The sequence below is a fragment of the Scardinius erythrophthalmus genome (genome assembly GCF_964197995.2).
Source record: "Scardinius erythrophthalmus genome assembly, chromosome: 1".
Taxonomy (NCBI): domain Eukaryota; kingdom Metazoa; phylum Chordata; class Actinopteri; order Cypriniformes; family Leuciscidae; genus Scardinius; species Scardinius erythrophthalmus.
This window is the reverse complement of record NC_138221.1, coordinates 30,041,151-30,061,564: the sequence shown is the minus strand read 5'-3', so window position 1 is coordinate 30,061,564 and position 20,414 is coordinate 30,041,151. Positions and strand designations below refer to the sequence as shown.

Here is a 20,414-nt window from a genome sequence, read left to right as displayed (position 1 = left end):
TGTAGGACATTTTAAAATAAAATAAATAATTCATGTTATACATTTTATGTAATTGATATCTTTAACAAGTAGGCCTATGTGCTATATATTTGGTACACATCTTCTTCTGGCTGAAGATATGAAGCTAAAGACAGTTCAGCATCTTATATGATTTTCTTTTTTAATAGGTTAGAGACATTGTTTAAACATTACATTAATGAGATGAAACCGTGTTCTGTTGCCTCCATAACAACAGTTAGAGAACAGCCATACACCTGCATGATTGAAGGTTCTTCAGCACGGTGAAAAAGTATCGGTTTTGGTTATTAGTTTTCTGTTCAGTAAGTCAGTTTTCATTACCCATTTGTTTAGTTTGTCCAGCTTTGCTCTGCTAAGGTTACCCTTTTGAGTTTGGAGTTCATATTGAGTAACCTCTCGAATCTCCCCTTTTTTTACTGCTGTTGTATGCTGTTAACCCTCATGTGGTGTTCGGGTCATTTTGACCCGGAGAAGATTTTCTTTTTCCTGAAAATACTAGTTAATGTTATCGCTTTGTACTGAAACTTAGTGACTTTATTCACAAATGGTATAACTACTTCTGAAATGTTTTGTGACAATTTTATTAATTTTTTAGGGGGAGTTTTGTCACCTTGTCACTCTTGTGGTGTTCCCGGTCAAAAATGACCGGACTACAAAAAATAGCTTATAAATCAGTTGTTATGCTATATTATCACCCGATATTGGATTCAATCTTTTTGTCAACTTGTTCTCTTTCAATTAGGACTGGTTTTATATTTCTATTTGCATCTGATTAATCGTAGGCCTCATTTATTTGAGAGTAGGCATCTAATTTTTTGAGTAAAAAAAACATTATTTTTGAATAATTTTGGAAATTTTAAATAAATTCTGAAGAAAATTGCCACTGTTGATCACACTAGTCTACTTTAATATTTAACCAGGAATTTTTTTTTGAAAAACTTTTATTTTGTACAAAATGGCACATTGTTACACTTGTGGTGTTCCCGGTCAAAAATGACCGGACTACAACAAATAGCTTATAAATCAATCATTATGCAATATTATCACCCAATATTGGATTCAATCTTTTTGTCCACTTGTTCTCTTTCAATTAGGACTGGTTTTATATTTCTATTTGCATCTGATTAATTGTAGGCCTCATTTATTTGAGAGAAGGCATCTCAATTTTTGAGTAAAAAAAACATTATTTTTGAATAATTTAGGGAAAAAAAAAAAAAATTTGAAGAAAATTGCCACTGTTGATCACACTAGTCTACTTTAATTTTTCACCAGGAATTGTGTTTTGAAAAACTTTTATTTTGTACAATATGGCACAGAGTTACACTTGTGGTGTTCCACTGGGCCATTGAGGGCCATTGTGGGCCATTGTTTCAATGGGCCATTGAAAGTGAATGGGAGAGACCAATGCAACCAATGAATGGAACAACACAAAATATGTATCATTTTAAAGCTTAGAATCTCAGCTTTTTAATGGATCTAATCACTTTGATCAACTCCTAACATCTGCTGAGTTATCTCTCTAAAACTGAGTGTACCCCCCGCAGGCGCCACCTAGCTGCGAAATAAATAATCATAATATTTTTCAAAACTATTACCTTGATCAACTTAAAATAGGTGTCATTTGAAAGCTTAGAGTCTGACATTTACAATGAATGTAGCCAATTTGATAAACTCCTAAGTAGTGCTGAGTTATTTGCTGATAAATAAAAATAAAAAAAATCATAATTTATAAACTACTTTTTTGTATTACATTCAGCAATATGTCAAATACATCATACAGCTCTGATAGTCCTGTGTCATATGTCATTTGAAAGGTCTCAATGAGTAGAATACAACAAGCATAATTGTTTCAGGCTTTTTTACTAAACTTGAGCGAGGTTTTTCTAAAAGAAGCCCTTCAAGAGACCCATGGGTAAACCATGTATGGATGCTTAATTTTAGACACATTTCCGATCGTAACTTCATGAAACATGCTCCGATTGTGGAAAATGACACATCATTATTTACAGCAGATGCTTACAATTAAAATGAGTTCAAACTCAACATAATCCATCACTCAGAACTAAAGATATTCCTCATGGAGTTCTAACACAAAAAAATATCACAGACGCACAGACTCACGTAGCCAATCAAGGTAGCTTAGACTTGGCCTTTTTACTCGTATTTTCATGAAAATTATATTGATCATGAAAAATAGCACATCGTTATTTACAGCAGGAGCTCACGATTAAAAAGAGCCCAAACTCAATATATTCCATCAATCAGATCTAAAGATATTCCTCATGGCGTTCTAACACAGAAAATACCACAGACGCACCTAGCCAAGTATATACTCATGAAGCACTCGCGTTTGGTTTTCGCTCATAACTTCACGAAGCATGCACAGTTCGTAGAAAACTGTACATCATTATTTTCAGCAGACTATCACTATTAAAAAGAGCCCAAACTCAGCATAATCCATCACTCAGATCTAAAGATATTCCTAATTGAGTTGTAACACACAAACCCCCACATGCGCTCACAGAGCCTTGAATATAGTTGTAGCCTAGCACTTATGTCGCGTTTTAACTCATAACTCAATGAAGCATGCATAAATTGTGGAAAATGGCACATCATTATTTACATGAGATTGTTAAGATTTAAAAGAGCCCAAACTCACCATAATCCATCACTCAGATGTAAAGATATTCCTCGTGGACTTCTAACACATGTCTCTCCCATTCACTTTCAATGGCCAATTGAAACAGTGGCCCTCAATGGCCCAGTGGAACAACACAAGTGTAACTCTGTGCTATTTTGTACAAAATAAAAGTTTTTTAAAACACAATTCCTGGTGAAAAATTAAAGTAGACTAGTGTGATCATCAATGCCAATTTTCTTCAGATTTTATTTTATTTTTCCAAAATTATTTAAAAAATAATGTTTTTTTTACTCAAAAAATGAGATGCCTACTATCAAATAAATGAGGCCTACAATTAATCAGATGCAAATAGAAATATAAAACCAGTCATAATTGGAAGAGAACAAGTGGACAAAAAGATTGAATCCAATATTGGGTGATAATATTGCATAATGAGTGATTTATAAGCTATTTTTTGTAGTCCGGTCATTTTTGACCGGGAACACCACAAGTGTGACAATGTGCCATTTTGTACAAAATAAAAGTTTTTCAAAACAAAATTCCTGGTGAAATATTAAAGTAGACTAGTGTGATCAACAGTGCCAATTTTCTTTAGATTTCATTTAATATTTCCAAAATTATTCAAAAATAATGTTTTTTTTACTCAAAAAATGAGATGCCTACTATCAAATAAATGAGGCCTACAATTAATCAGATGCAAATAGAAATATAAAACCAGTCCTAACTGAAAGAGAACAAGTGGACAAAAAGATTGAATCCAATATTGGGTGATAATATTGCATAATGAGTGATTTATAAGCTATTTTTTGTAGTCCGGTCATTTTTGACCGGGAACACCACAAGTGTGACAATGTGCCATTTTGTACAAAATAAAAGTTTTTAAAAACAAAATTCCTGGTGAAATATTAAAGTAGACTGGTGTGTTTAACAGTGCCAATTTTCTTCAGATTTCATTTAATATTTCCAAAATTATTCAAAAATAATGTTTTTTTAACTCAAAAAATGAGATGCCTACTATCAAATAAATGAGGCCTACAATTAATCAGATGCAAATAGAAATATAAAACCAGTCATAATTGGAAGAGAACAAGTGGACAAAAAGATTGAATCCAATATTGGGTGATAATATTGCATAATGAGTGATTTATAAGCTATTTTTTGTAGTCCGGTCATTTTTGACCGGGAACACCACAAGTGTGACAATGTGCCATTTTGTACAAAATAAAAGTTTTTCAAAACAAAATTCCTGGTGAAATATTAAAGTAGACTAGTGTGATCAACAGTGCCAATTTTCTTTAGATTTCATTTAATATTTCTAAAATTATTCAAAAATAATGTTTTTTTTACTCAAAAAATTAGATGCCTACTATCAAATAAATGAGGCCTACAATTAATCAGATGCAAATAGAAATATAAAACCAGTCCTAACTGAAAGAGAACAAGTGGACAAAAAGATTGAATCCGATATTGGGTGATAATATTGCATAACAAGTGATTTATAAGTTATTTTTTATAGTCCGGTCATTTTTGACCGGGAACACCACAGGAGTAATTGGGTTGTGAACACCACACAAGGGTTAAGTGATTAAGATATGTCGCTGAATTTGGGTCTCATGGAGCTTCTTGCAAAATTGGAGGGAAAATAAAATATCAGAATGATTCACCATAGAAAAAAGACACAAAAAGGCAAAACATTGTAAAATGCAATGAGTTCAATATCAAGTATTAAGATAAAAGGCAGTTTTTCTAAAAACATCGTAAAAATATCTTCTTTTGTGTAAATTGAATTCGAATTACCTGACATTCAAAAACATATTTCCCTCTCCTCTCAACGCTTCACATTCCAGCCCAGTGGATGGCGGTAAGACACATACGTTTGTTTACAAACCACCATTAAACCCCAGAGGAAGAAGATTAGTTTTCAGCTGGTTTTCAGCATGTTCTCTGGTGTTTTGTCTGTGCTGGCTTAATACAAATTGTTAGAAATGTACTTTTAGTGTATAGAAAGACAGACATGTTTGAATCAGGTAAATAAATGCCTGTAATACTCTCATTCTCATAGAAGTGATTAAGTTTTGAAGAAAGCAGGAATATATGAGATCTGCACTGTGAAGATGTCGTTTGTTAAAGAGGAGAGTGAGGAGGACATGAGTGAACCAGAACCCTGGAGAATAAAACACGAGGAACAAGGAGGTTGGTGTCTATTCTTCATTCATCTTTATTGACTTTTGTGCCACATTAAGATAAAGCTTTAGACTCAGTGTGCCCGCGGATCCTTATAAGTCTAAAACTCATTAATGTAAACAATATATATTCGCTCGTTGCTTTTTTGAATCTCATAACTGTGTTGAACTCAGAGCGTGTGTGACTCATCGTACAGATTCACTTTGTTTTTACATTAGCGTAATCTCAAACATTTATGTTTATAACAAATAAAAGCCCCAATGTAACGAATAAAAGTGGATTAAGTAAAGAATATATTACTCTTAATATATTACTGTACCCCCAAATTAAAATGTATTATATATTTTTTATTCTTTAAAAATAGATATAGGCTATCACTCTGCCTCTAAATTACAAATGTAGTAAATACTGCTAAAGGAGTGATGTTAAATTTGATCATACATCTTGTATGCATGAGCACAATCCATTATAGCTTGTGTATTATGTAGCGTAAATTAAGTGATGTGCAGGTCTTCATTTTTTTTTTTTTTTTTTTTGGAAAAGTCTTGGAAGTTGTATTAAAATGTATTAAATTTGAAGTGCTTATGCATATTCCCTGTAGACAGCTCATCAGATTCAGTGGCATAGTTCTAAAATCCAAAAAGCTGTGAAATAATGTGGATTAGACTAATAAATACATAGGGATGCACTGATACCTCTTTTTACCAGAATTTATGTTTTTCTTTAATAGCGTGTACTCTAAATAAACAGCAAGCCAAACTCTGTTCAAGAGCCAGGATATGAGCGCCCTTTGCTCCTTTAACCCTCTGAGGTGTTTTCTAGGCCCCGGAGGTGTTTTGACATGTTGGATTTCTGCCATAATTGCAACAAGATCTTTCCTGAACTGTAGCAGCACGTCTAACAGGGAGTTGGTTTAGGTCAGGGCCTGAGAGGAGCACATTGTTCAGAGAAATACCGTTATGTTGCTTGCTGGAAACAAATACCACCTGGTGGGTATTTATGATGGGTTAGTACCAACATTCTTCATCCTCTTGGATAGGTGACACTCTTTCTGCATGATGGTGCTGAAAGAGCTTCTCCATCAAGGCAGAAAACTGTTCCTTCATCTCAGGGTTTCTACTCCACATGCGATGCAAAGAATTAAGGCGAGACAAAGCTGGTTCCTAATTATTTGGGAGTAATGATCTACCTGAATGGCAAAGAATAAATAATCGAGAAGTCATTGTCAAGTGAGTGAGTCAAGCCATCCATTCAGTAACGAAGCAAGTGGCTGTAATTATGAATGAATCATTGACTCTCACGATTTGTTCAAAGCTGCAGATTCGTTCACAAACACTGCTGTGGCTTTCGTTGGAGCTATTATTTTGTTGCAAAAAATACTGACAATACTGTGTTTAAAATGTACATCACTTAATATTAATACCTTTTGTTTGATGAACTGTTGTATAAAATCACTCTCACATTTGCAATCGTGTGGGTATTTGCATAATATGTGATCAATCATCAACATTAAACATATATATATCTGAATCAAATAGAGTTTGAATATTAAATCGATCTCTATGCACAGTCTAGTGTCTATATTTGTTCTTTGTGTTAGTAAGTACTAAATCATACCAAGTACTTGCCTAAATTTTACAAAGGTAGGCTACATTGTCGAGAACGGCAGTATAGTGCGATTTGCCAAGGCAGCATAATCTGCACGTAACCTACAGTATCATATGCACGCTGCTTGTGTGAATGCAGTTAGTTTTGACCGCAAAAGATTAGGTAATTTGATCGGATGTCATGTATTTAACGCATTTTACCTGATAGAAATACATGCTCACACTGAAAAAAAAAAAAAAAACCTGTTGGATTAACATAAAAAATTTTGTACATCGGCTGCACATAATAAAGTTGTTACAAGTTAAAGCTACATAATTTATGCTTGTTAAACGAACATGATTTTTATATGTTAAAGATACATAGTTTGTTTGTTAAATAAACATGATTTATATATGTTCAAGATACATAATTTGTGCTTTTTAAACTAACATGATTTTTATGTTTTTCCATTCATATATGCTGTGGTTTCAATAAATAAAACTAAATATATTTTTTTACATCCACTAGTTTTAAGTACATTAACAACCTGTACAGTTTAAAAACAGTAAGAAAAGCAAACACATTTCTTTAATCAAATTGCTGTATTCTTTTTTAAAGTTACAATCAATTTTTTTCACAGTAAGTGCTATTAGAAGTAAGCTTTCTATTTGGATTTTTTTAAAGTTAAAAATAGCTAAGATTCCATGAACAAATGTCAATGAACAATGACAGCATATTTGTACTCATATCACTTTACTCATTTCAATTTACTCATCACTTTAAGTAAAAGACAAGGCACAGTCAAACATGTTGTGGAAAAGGTGAACAGTATGAGTATCAAGTAGTCCAAAGCATACCTTCAGATACAGTAAACTGCAACAAAACAAACATTAAGTAAAAGACAAAGACACCGTCAAACAGGTGTAGAGGAAAAGGTGAACAGTATGAGTATCAAGTAGTCCAAAGCATACCTTGACAATTTTAAAAGCATAAGATAGGCCTAAGTCAAATTGATGTATTTCTTTTAACAGTACAACTAATTTTTCAGAGTATGTGCTACAGAAGTAGTTCTCGGTGTGTTAAAAATAGCTTAAAATTCATGAACAAATGTCAATGAACAATGACAGCATATCACTTTACTCTTATATAATTTTACTCTTATATCACTTTACTCTTATATCTCTTATATCACTTTACTCTTATATCACTTTACTCTTATCAGAGTGTCATTGTAATCAATAGTTTTAACTAAAAAAAAACTATGCACAAGTTAAAACAACCATAAAAAAAAAACAAAAAAAAAAACATTGGTCAACCTACTCATATCAAACAAAATAAACTTTTTAACAAAGCAAGTTCTTTGTGAGTGTGTGAAAAGGAAATGGTCCTTAGTGCAAGAGGTGGTGTGTCCATCCTGCCGTACCATGGAAACCGCTCACTCATAGAGTCTGTTTCTGAGAACTTGTGCTTTCTTGGATAGAGTGGAGCCTTCCAGCTCCATGACTATCTTCTGCAGTACCTCAAATGTACTTTTCATTTCAGGTGGGTAGTTGAGATTTAAGGCATACCAAAGACCAAAAAGCATTGCCGTAGCTAATGCAAAGTTGTCTAAGCCAGATGTTCTGGCCTTCCAGGACAATCCCGATGTCATCTGATCTGTCACGGAATTTTAAAAAGTAGATTCCCACTGTGGTCTTCTCTGTGGATTTTTGGATGAAGGCTTCGTCACCATCCTGCAGAATGCACAGACAAAATGAGATTTGACATAACACCGGGCAGTGCTCTGGGAATATTAAAACAAATGCAATTTCAATCATTTAATAATGTAGATATCATGAAAAATGTGAACTTGTATATAATGAGAACCAGACAAGACCAAGAAAGACAGATGACTGTTTACAGATTACTGTTCGACCTCAGTTCTAGGATTGTGGATGGTAGTCCTACAAGTTTAGATCCAAGATATCCAATTGTGCAGTCAGTGGTCAGCAACCTTACGGCAGGCAGATGGATAATCACAGAATGGTTTGTTGGATCTGTGCTTTCTGAAACTTAGTTAGTATTTTTTGCACCTAACTTAATAAAACATGCTATGTGACATTGACATGTAGAATGATTACCTCAAAATATATGTCAATATGCAATAGGGGTGTCGAAATTAATTGTTTCTACGATGCATCGCGATGCAGACAAGGACGTGAGCCATGGGTTCCATGATGGCCTGCAATCTTCTTCCCATCTGCCCTCCACACTTTTGAAAGACTTTTAGAAGTTTGTCAGACAGCAAATTGATCTGTGACAAAAATCTGGACTATAGGGACATGGTGGTAATATGCTTAAATTCAGCATTTATCTGAAAAGAAAATAAATTAACAAATGCATTTCAAAATACAGTTGAAATGCAAGTTGTTAAGTTATACACTGAAAAGGGGTTAAAAACTATTATCAATAACCATTAACAGGTAACATGCACCACCGGATACATATTCTTTAGTCTCTTGTTGGAGGCTCATCATTTCATTAAAGACATACGTCGCTTACATCAAAGAGAGCTGGCCATCTTGCCCTGAAGTCTTGGATCATGGGTGTGTAACGAACCACCTTAAATCTTCTACATGAAAATGTCTTGTCCATTTTTATCCTAACCACCTCCCTGTTGTTGCTTTTCTTCACATCTGAAAGCGCCACTCTCAGATTCTCCAGGCTTTCATCAGATTCTCCGGTGGGATGAGGGGGGCAGTAGTTAACTTCCGATCGCCGTTTTCTTTTGATGGAAGAAGCAGCACTTGTTTTGACCTCTGGCTTATAGAGTTTACAACTCAGGGCATCACAGTTTCCTCAAGTGAGTGCGGTAAATTGTAAGTTTATTCTTTAAGCTAGCTTTCCAACCAGCATATCCTGTCAGGGAGCCTTTTTCGGTTAAACAAGGATGTTTCGAGGTGAGGGCCTCCCCAACAGTGTTAAACTCTTTATCAGTGACATAAACTATATATTTCACAATTTCTTGAACCAGGACTTCAAGAATGTTCAGTTTAGGATCTGGAATAAGAAATTTACCCTTCTCTTTGTATGCTGCTTTGCCTCGCTCAAGTTTCAGCTCTGCATCATAGGACAACTGAGGGACACGGAAGACAGTCGGCCAAAATTGTCTAGACCTGGATGTCTCTGACTCTGTTGTGGAGAGTGTGTCAGTTTCAAGACATGAACTAGACATGGATGAGGATTCATCCAAAGAGGGATGGCATAAAGCAGTCTCTGAAGTTGAAGGGATATCAGCACACTGTGGAGCTGAGGCCTTTGTCATGGGAATCATTCTGATTGTTCCTCGTTCCTGTACTTCATCAATTGAAATGAGGTTCATGAACTCGTTTCCAAATAGTGCATCCATAAACTGAAGCCTAAAGTTAGTTTTAACACCACATTGTCTTTTTTTACCTTGGTTACAAGTTCACTGAGAGAACCTGGAAGTCCATTTTGAAAGTTCATTCTTTGACTGCTGTTGTCTCCCAGGATCACTTTAAGAATGGCTGGGGCCGTCATTTGTCCGTCTCAATCTGTGAAGATGGAAAAAGATTTAGGTTTTAAAAAATTGTTGCATATTGATTTGTTGATCTACGTTTTTTCTTATAATGTTAACATGTATGTAGATATAGCAGGTTTGTCAATTCAAATAACTAAGCTACATAGAATGGGAAATCAGACAGTAATAATTTTAGGACTGCAACTAATGATTATTTTCATTATCAATTAAACTGATGATTATTTTACCAATTTGTTGTTTACAACAAAGAGGTCAAATATAGTGGGGGAAACCCCCTATAATCTCCTATATCTTTTTTTCTTTCTTAAAATGATTTAAACAATACCATTTACATCAAAACAGATGACTAGTTGTAGCTCTAAATCATTTCCAATTCAACCTGAAAATTTACATTGGTGCCTGAAAAAGACAGAAACATGGCCCACATGGAAGTTAGTAAATTAAAGTTAAATTGATATTACACAATAACTCCTAAATTCAATATGCAACAACAAATATACTGAGAATGTAAAGTGGCATGCTCATAAGTCTAGCAAGTCAATGACAGACTAAGACAGAGCCCTTGAAAGTAGTTATGTCAGCATGCACACCATGACTTTGTATCTCTTCAAGGCCAAACTTATGCTGGGTACACACCAAAAGATAATCGGGCTGATTTTGGGCCGATTTCCCCCCTTCCTACAATCCTAGCTATGTCCCGATTATCTTGATGGTTCAACAGATTATCTTATCAGATTTTCCCTTGGTGTGAGGTGTGTTAAGAGTGTCCGAACCTGCTCGGAAGAACGTCAGAGCCGCCCCGATCGCGAATCGTAAATATTAAACATGTTTAATATTTACGATCAGAAATCCTGATGTGTGGGGGGAACCCCGAGGACAAACGCGCGAACGTTCTGGAGATTATCACGTGAAACGAAACAATATCCAATCAGAAAGCGAGATGAAGGAAGACGGTCATTCTCACTCACACACACACACACACACACATGCAGGAAGCTGAGTGTTATAAGGGTTCAGTGAGGGATTAAATAGGCTAACTTTTTATAAAGAGAAAATAAATACAATAAAGAATAAATTAAGACAATAAAGAATGAATATATTTCTGTATAAAAGGTTATATATAATGGTGGGTACAATGTTGTTGTTTTTTTATATATATGTGAATTTTCTGTGAAAATCATTCATCAAACACTATCATCATAATTTCTTCCTGCATATCATCCGACATGCTTATTCTGAAGTCTCGCGAGCTTTTGTGAGATTTCCTGTGTTCACAGTTGAGAATCTGGTTGAAAATCTGTTTGTGTGTGGTGTGCTGTCTTTGTCACATCATGGCACACCACACACTATAGGAGCAAAATGCTTAAATCTAGGATTTTTTGTCCTCATGTTTGTGGTCTATCACATTTTGACAATCTGATAAGATGTAAAAAATCTTTTGGTGTGTACCCAGCATTAACCAACATATTGCATGCATAAAAGAAAGGAAAACAAATTAATTACCAATGGGTTAATTAACCAACCTTTTAAGAGGATATGCCTTTTCAAGGTCGCCATACGGTCTGATCAAACCATGTAATCGGCCAATGGATAGGTGTCAGTGAGTGCCAAAAGCTTGACTTCTCTTTAAGGTGACAGGTTCAGTTCAGAGGCTCTATAGTGTTCATTGTACCACCCCAACAGCACTTTCACAATGAAGAACAAGTTCTCATTGATGATACACAACTGAATAATTTCAGCAAACTCCGCTAAGCCACTTGCTGATCCATGAGCAACTACTATACCTTTGCTGTAGGTTATGCCACTAATTTTTGCATTCTTTGCAAGATGCACTTCACATTTGTTAGGATATTTAGACTTAAAGCAGAACTCGGCATCTCTAGCGAACTCTAGTCACTTCTTTGCTGATTTTCCCTTTTGTTGTCACATGTTTTCCCCACGAGCTCCCCCTACAGCTGTGGGGGGGGCTTATTTCACAACACGGTCGTAAAAAACTCACTTGCGACGGCCTCCTCCCCCTCTCTACCGCTGCTCATGTGCGTTTGTTATGATCGGAGCAAGCCAACTGTATCGTGTGGAGCTATGTCTACCGAGGTGGGTAATACATCATACACATTATCATAGAACATTGACATGAGGTAAAGCAATTCGTGTTTCACGCTCATTCTCGCTTCTCCCGAGACTTCCGATTTCTATCTTGTCGGGACGGTAGTCCCCAAGTTGCAAGGTTGGTTTTCCGCCTGGGAACGCTAGGGGGAGCGGGGAAAGTCACCAATATCACCAGAACAGGTTGTTTAACCATCCAAATGATTTCTAGACAGTTTTATTAAGTTAAAAAAGTTACCAAGTTCAGCTTTAAAGGGATAGTTCAGCCAAAAATTATATTAAACCCATGATTTACTCACCCTCAAGCCGTTCGAGATGCATATGTCAATAATTTTTCAGAAGAACACATTTTCAGTTATTTTAGAAAATGTCATAGATCTTTCACTGGTTATAATGCCAAGTTATGGGGTCCACCTCCTTCAAGTCCCAAAAATGTGCATGCATCCTTCACAAAAATAATCCATCCGGCTCCAGGGGGATAAACGAAGGCCTTCTGAGGGTAATCCGTGTGGTTTTGTCGTAAAAATATACATATTTAAAACTTTATAAATGAAACTAACTGGCTTCCGGCAACAGTCGACGCTCGTTCACGGGAGATGGATGCCGGTGTATGATGTAGGATGTAGCGTAGGAAGCGTTGTGACGGAATGACGCTCATTCAAGGATGTGCATTTGTTTCATGGACTGAGAAAGCGAAGATTTTATCTGACAATACATAAGCATATTATAATCTATTTGTTCCGTGAGGGCAGAACGAACAAGCCTTTATTGAAGTTTTTAAATCTGAAAACTCCAAAAAGTAGGGCTGGGACTCGATTCCAAAAAGAATCGATTCCGAGGCGTTGGGAATTGAGAGTCGATTCCAAAGGTTGGAATCGATTCCATTAGGGGAATCGACTCCTCTTTAAGATTTTTTTTTTTAACACAAACCGCGGCCAGTTGCTGAATTCATCTGTCAACACAATCACGTCACCTGTAAAGAAATAAAGTTCAGACTACTAATATACTATAGTGGCCACGCGACCTACAGTAGGCTACATTTATTGCATTCGCCGCGTGAGCTGGAGGAATGGTTACTGTGGGAACAGTGCTTGTGTGTAGGGGTGCGTGCGAAACATAGACGGTGCGAACATTATAGTGTGCACGTGACCTACGTATGACACAGACAGAAAAGAGCTCTATTCGTGCTTTATTTGTGTCGCCGCAGGTGTGCGTGTAAAATAGTTTATATGTGTAAAGGCCTAAAAAAAAGTGAATATGTGTAAAGGCCCTAAAAAAAGTTTATATGTGTAAAGGCCCTAAAAAAAAAAAAAAGTTGTGTAAACTAAAAGGCCTAAAAAGTTTGTAGCCTATGTGTAAAGTGTGCATGAGTCTGTTCCTGAACAAAATGCTTTTAGAATTTAACAGGAATTTTAGCTATAGTTTAATGATACTGGATGAAATATATATACCACAAATAAATAAAAATCGATCTATCCACATACATAAGTGTATACACTTAGTATGTGGATAGATCGATTATGTGTGTGTGTCTGTGTGTGTGTGTGTGTTTGTGTGTGTTATTAGTTAGGTATGTATGTAAAATAAAATCTACCACATATGTAGGCCTATATGGTGAACATATTCCTAGTCTTTACACTGTACTGTCTACACCTGATGCAGGAAGCACGACGTGACAAATCCCCGAAGTAAATGCCTCGTTCTATTTATGACCAGCACTCGCAAGTCGCAATACGTCTATAGGAAGGACAAATGGATTTGCAACGGTCGCTTTGTCACGCCCGGTGTAGAGAGTTTCTCGCTGTGTGGCACGGTAAGACGCGACAATGTTAGACATGCTGTTGGTATTAAAAAAGAAAAGAATCGAAAATAACAGTGAGGAATCGATTCCAAGAATCGATTCTTTTCGATTCCAGAAACAGGAATCGGAATCGGAATCGATTCCAAAAAATCCGGAATCGAACAGCCCTACCAAAAAGCAATGAAATTGTCAGACATCCATTAGTGCATGTTCACAGAGGAAAACAACTGAAATACAGCGCTGGTTGTTCTCTCGAACGATACTCGACGACAACGACGGAATCCTAGCCATGGGCGAAGTAATGGGTGTATTAAATTGTATGAAATAATCCCGGAAAAAAGCACAAAACACTGCAGAGATGGCAAGTTCAGCAGCTAAAATTTACTGAGGTGAAGTGACGGCTAGTAACGGCAGACAAACGGCTAGCATTGACATCAGCGGCAATCCACCTGTCACTCAAGTGGCCACACCCTTAATTATGCAGAACTTTAAATATTAATCAACTAAACGGATGAGTTATAAAAAAATTCACCCCCCTCACAGTTGTCATGAAGGGCAAAATTAGCTGTATAGACCAAAGCCACATACAGACACCAGGCTGTAAACATGTTTTTTTCTGCTGTAAAATTTGGCATTTTAACATGGGGGAGATACAGATTTGACTCACTTTTGACACCAGCCTCAAGTGGCCAGTCAACGAATTGCAGTTTAACTCACTTCTGTGTTGGTTTCAAGAGAGAGACGGGGAGGTTGCCGCTTGGGCTAACCTGAAGCTTATTTTTGTTTACATTTAACTTTTTTTTCAGCATAAAACACAATTTTAAGACCATGTAAGATTTGTGTGCAGATTTTAAATATGACAGTAAATTTGAGCATGGCATGCATTTTATGAGATTTCAGTATTTCCCGATTTAAGTCGATTACGTTCTGTAACATCCCCTCCCCCATCCCGTTGGCTCAAGTCACTCCCTGACAGGATTTTCCCATTCGTTGCAATTAAGGCACCAAGTGAAATGACTTTCTTTGAAAGAGAATTCGCAATAAACTGAGAATAACAAGTATTTTCTTTGTGATCAAGTTTAAAAGATATACAGTTCAGCCAGATGGCCTTTTAACGTTCTGTAAGTAATATCCCCTCCCCCACCCAAAAGTATTTGGCGCCATCCCTCCCCGACGCAAATTAGTTGTCATACACAGAATAAAATACGAATACATATGCCTTAAGGACTGTACACAATTTGAAAAATGTTAATACAAGTCATGATATTAAACAGGGGTTACTGTTACCATTAACCACTGTTAAACATTTGCACTAACTTTTGCCTTTCCATAAAATCAGTAACTTACATAAAAACGTTACCTCAGTGAAAATACGTTCAAACGGACTACTCACTGTTTCTCAATGGCATTTCAGTTCAAAATGTTAATTACCTTCAGGCTTTAGCGTTCTATCATGATAACTTGCAGCTTCCACCTTCCAAAGCGAGAGAGAAAATGGCGGACTGGCCAGCAGCAGAGCAGTTAACTGTTTTTCCTTTGCATGTTCGCAGGGGGCGGAGTTTCCAGAGAAAACATAACTACTTTTTCATTTAAACATGATTATTTCTAAAAGGTTGAACATCCTTCAGCATTAAATGAATGGCACAAGACTAAAATATGTTTAGATGAGAAACATAAAATAATCATGTAGGAAATACGAAATGCATTTGTGCAAATTCAACAATCTGCCCATTGCCATTTTGTCAGTGTCGTTTTAATGTTATTTTTAAGGTGGGGTAGAATTAAATGAATGGCAAAACTCAGCATTTTGTTCGTGTACCCCCTTCTGCGGGGGTGAAAACTTGTACATCGGCGGCCCATTAGTTTTGTTTTGTTTTGCTTAATTGGCGGCGCTGGGATCTTTATGCCGGTGTAATGCATTGGACAAAAAAAGTTTTTTTTCTCACAGACCGGCCCATTAAACACGTGGAACAGTGGCCCATTGGTTTTTTTCTTGATTGACACTGCACTGGTCCAATCACATCTTTAAACACCTCCCCCTCTGGGCTCTGAGCGAGTGTGCAGTGTCAGTGTGTGTATCTGTCCAAATAGTCAGAGAGATGGAGAAGAAACGCAAGGAATGTGCAGAGAAATAGCGTGAAAAAAAGAAATGGGCCCTTCAAGTGGCTGAGGATAAGAAGAGAAATGAGTGTAGAGAACTGCGGTAACCAGAACTAGGCTACTTTCAGAACACTTAGGCTATGAGTGTAGGAACCCATTACCCAGTTACGCATTATTTTACACATCTGCAAATTTGACGATTACACATTTTACTAGAATTGTAATGGGACGCTTTGTTTGATGTTTTCCGCCAAAATAAAAGCTTGAAGCAGTTTCTGTCAGAATAAAAGATCATGACTTGTGTTGTATACATACATGACTCTTTCAAGTATAGAAATTAGTACAAAACTAATTATGAAAGTTTATTTTTCAGTGCATTTGTTTTACAAAATATTGCTATTATTGCCATGGGATTAATATTATAACTATTATTATGTAGTAGTGTAATGTTGACAGACACTGTATCACAACTAAAAGTTTTTTGAGTTTTTCTTTGTTCAATTTGCACACACTCTTAATTTTGAACTCTCAAAGTGCACCAGATTGATGAATTTAACATTAAAAAGCACAACATGTTCTTACGGGGAAGTATGCCCCAGAACCCCCCTAGAGGGACAGAGGTCCACTCACCACAGATTTACCAAAACTCCTGTGGGAAACACTGCTGTTGCTATGCCAGTGCAGCTTATTGCTGGTTTTAGGATGATCATCACTGTGGAATATAGTTCATTTGTATTTTACAATTAGTAGTTATTTCATCTGTTAACTTTTACTCATTACATGGCATTAATATTGGTTTTAAGGAATAGGAGTTGGTATACATTTGGTATACAAGGTATTCAAGGGCGTGCAAAGATCGGGTGTGTTTATGATCATATGTAGTGGGCCGATCTGGGCCAAAATGCCAGGGCCTTTTTTTTTTGTCCCAGTCCAGCCCTGCCCTTCTGTCACCTCACGTATCCCAGTTTGAGAACCACTGATTTACACAACAATGTTTTGGGAGCCTGAAAATGCTAACTTTTAAAAAGGGGTTGTAAGTTTCAGTGTTTTGAAACTACAAAAATGCTAATTTGTTTCTTTACAAAGTGACATCTCAACTACTGGCATGGCATCTGTACTTGAAACTTTTCAAAAACCCAAAGGAAAATCTTTAAATGTTTTAATACATTGTTGTCGTGTAAATTTATCATAATTTCATTTTATTTTACAATTGTCCAATTTGATTTTCATAAATGTTAATGTTTTCATTTTAGGCCTGGTAAAAGTGAAAGAGGAAAGACAAGATCTGAATAAAGTGGAGGAGAAACATCAACATCAGAAAGCTCAGGATGTCACCGCTGGCGAAAAATCAACAAGTTTCTCCAAAACTGAAACCGATTGCTCACAAAGCAACATTCAAATTATAGAAGTCAAAAAGCCTTTCACCTGCTCTCAGTGTGGAAACACTTTCACACGTAATCAAAACCTTAAGACTCACATGATAATTCACACTGGAAAAAAGCCTTTCTCCTGCTCTCACTGTGGAAACACTTTTAAATATAAAGGAAGCCTTAGGAGTCACTTGTTAATTCATACTGGAAAAAGGCCTTTCGTCTGCCATCACTGTGGAAAGAGTTTTACACAGAAAGGACAACTTAATGATCATTTGGTAATTCACACTGAAGAAAAGCCTTTCACTTGCCCTCAGTGTGGAAACACTTTCACACGTAAAGAAAGCCTTAAGAATCACATGTTAATTCATGCTGGAATAAAGCCTTTCGTCTGCTCCTACTGTGGAAAGAGTTTTACATATAAAGGAAATCTTACTGAGCATTTGGTAACTCACACTGAAGAAAAGCCTTTCACCTGCACTCAGTGTGGAAAGACTTTCACACGTAAAGAAACCCTTGAGAATCACATGAGAATTCATGCTGGAATAAAGCCTTTCAGCTGCTCTCAGTGTGGAAAGAGTTTCACCAGTAAACAAGGATTTAATTGTCACATGAGAACTCACACTGAAGCGATGCCTTACGCATGTCATCTGTGTGAGAGGAGATTTAAATGGAACGGTGGTCTCACAGTTCATCTGCACCGATCTCACTCTGCCGTAAAGCCATTTAAATGTGATCACTGCAGTAAAACATTTGCTTTGCCATCATTACTGAAGAACCACCAGAAAGTTCATACAAATGAGAAGCCACACTCCTGTCCTGTTTGTGGAAGGAAATTTCTAAGGGTTGACTCCTTGAAAAGGCACCAGAAAATAGTACACAATAATGTGAAACCGATAATGAGTGTAGGAGAAGCTTTAATACAGCCGAGTCCTTGATACCAGACCAATGCATCCACAGAGGTGGGTAGTAACTAAGCACATTTACTCCATTTACTGTTTTTTAACGTTTGAAAACACCTCAGTTTCAAAACTCGGGACACAAACAAAGCATTAGATGAGGTTAGAAGAGAAGGCAGACAGAATTTAGATAAAAATGGGTTAAGACCGAGCAGCTTCATGCAAGCCATCTAACAACTCTCGTTTCATTTACATTTCTTTCTTTTCCATTGAGAATCTATTTTTTTCCAAGTTAACACCGTCGGCAGATGGAAGAAACGCGTGAAAGTGTGTGAAACTGTAGACCGTTGTGAAAAAGAAATGGCAATACTGCCTCTCAAAAATAACATGAAGACTTCACAAATCAAGTCTTACAATTAACACACGAACACCCGTTTGATCGATCTGCAGTGTAAAACAAACAAAATCAAACGAAGATTACAACAGAAATGCAAATTAACACGTATTTGCAAAAAGAAAAGTGAAATATGTTCTGCAATAATATTGGCATGTTATGCAATTCATCCTCATAACACATCTGTAGCTTGTCAGATGCAATCAAATGGATGGGAATAAAATGCCATGATGCCATCACAATGCATAATGATGCACAATGGCTGATCTTGCGCTCTTAGAAAATGTGGCAAATGGAAGGATTCAGTCATTCGGAGTGAACTCATCTTCAGACAGCAAGAAGATGAATTGATGAATATTAACTTGTAGACGTTTCACGGACTATTTATGGGCAACTATGGGCGTGACATGAAGCCGCAAAAGCTGCGCTACATTTAGAATTGATTGTGATTTATTAAGGGAAAACTGCGTAGGATGTGCGTGCGCACGGTTTTATAAATCCGAATATTTCTGTGCGTACGCACGTCCTATCCGTACGCCACTTCTGACGCAAATCCTACGCAAAGTTTTATAAATGAGGCCCCTGAACATGATTGTCTTCCCGAGACGTCACTCCAGATGCAACTAGACCGAGAAACTGGGAAACCCCCTTGGCAGAACCACACCTTCCGGGATACCCATTCAAAGATCAGCACCAACGCTAGTAACACCTCCATTCCAGCCGAACTTTAAAATTCAAATTTAATAACCCTGCCTTAGAACCGATAGAAGGCTTTACGTCAGGTCTTATAAAGTGCATATATTGCTAGGAACTTGGGATTTCATAATTTCACTCTCTTAAAACTCATTCTTTCCTAAATTTCTCTCTTTCTGCAACTCATGTGAATGTGTGTGTGCTTGTTAATGTGTTAGTTAATAGTTTTAAGTGTTAGAATAATCAATAAAGTCTTGTTTGTATTTAAAGAGAAGTGTGTTGTGTTATGTGCTTACGAATTTAAGGTCTTAAACTGCTGATCTTGTTACTGTGCTAAAAGTGTTTTCATTTATAGTTTTGATATTAATATTGGCTACAGAGTTTATAGTTATGGCCCGTTCAATTGAGCACTGGACGATTTATTTGTTCGGCATGATTCTTTCAAAATTCCTTAGAAACTAATTATCTTTGAGCCAAAATTGACCTGTTTCCCTTACATAAGCTACCATTTTTCACAGAATAGTGAATGAATACCCACCAACTTGCAATGTGGGGTATTTGAGCAGTGGCGGTAGCCTTTTCATCTTGCTAAGACACAGTTAACCAGTTTAAACATGCCTGCAGAAATACACATTGGATTACATTTAGGAAAACAGATGGAAGAAGATCCATCAATGTGTATTTGATCATTGTGTTAAAGGAATACGCTGACTTTTTGGGACTTTAGCTTATTCACCGTATCCCCCAGAGTTAGATAAGTCCATACATACCCTTCCTCATCTCCATGCGAGCCATAACTCTGTCTGACGCACCCACCGCTAGCCTAGCTTAGCACAAAGACTGAAGGTAAACGGCTCCAGCTAGCATACTGCTCCCAATATGTGACAAAATAACGCCAACATTTTCCTATTTACATGTTGTGATTTGTATAGTCACAGCGTGTACGAATAACAAGGTCACATGAGACACAGCCATCTTCTAACCGACCCTATCTTCTGACCACTTATTTCTTTCACTTCTCTCTTTCTCTCTCTCTTGGGAGTCAGTGAAGATGTCATTGTTGAAGGTCTTTCTGTGTGG

At 36.7% G+C, this 20,414-nt stretch overlaps 2 protein-coding genes across 2 annotated transcripts in view; both read left to right on the top strand.

The window, feature by feature from the left end:
- LOC308691971 (uncharacterized protein) overlaps nucleotides 1–20,414 on the top strand; it is a 135,501-nt gene that overhangs the window by 50,489 nt on the left and 64,598 nt on the right. The gene's annotated exons all lie outside the window — the stretch shown is intronic.
- On the top strand, nucleotides 4,562–19,600 carry LOC308702556 (uncharacterized protein). The gene is made up of 2 exons (XM_081385506.1): nucleotides 4,562–4,852; nucleotides 17,232–19,600. The coding sequence occupies exons 1-2, from the start codon at nucleotides 4,774–4,776 to the stop codon at nucleotides 18,284–18,286; spliced, it is 1,134 nt and encodes a 377-aa protein (XP_081241632.1). The 5' UTR covers nucleotides 4,562–4,773; the 3' UTR covers nucleotides 18,287–19,600.

What these genes read in the sequence shown, in the direction of transcription:
- LOC308702556 (XM_081385506.1), top strand. Translation starts at nt 4,774, where the DNA reads ATGTCGTTTGTTAAAGAGGAGAGTGAGGAGGACATGAGTGAACCAGAA. An exon ending in AAAACACGAGGAACAAGGAG is followed by an intron (nt 4,853 to 17,231) that starts GTTGGTGTCTAT and finishes TTTTCATTTTAG; the next exon opens with GCCTGGTAAAAGTGAAAGAG.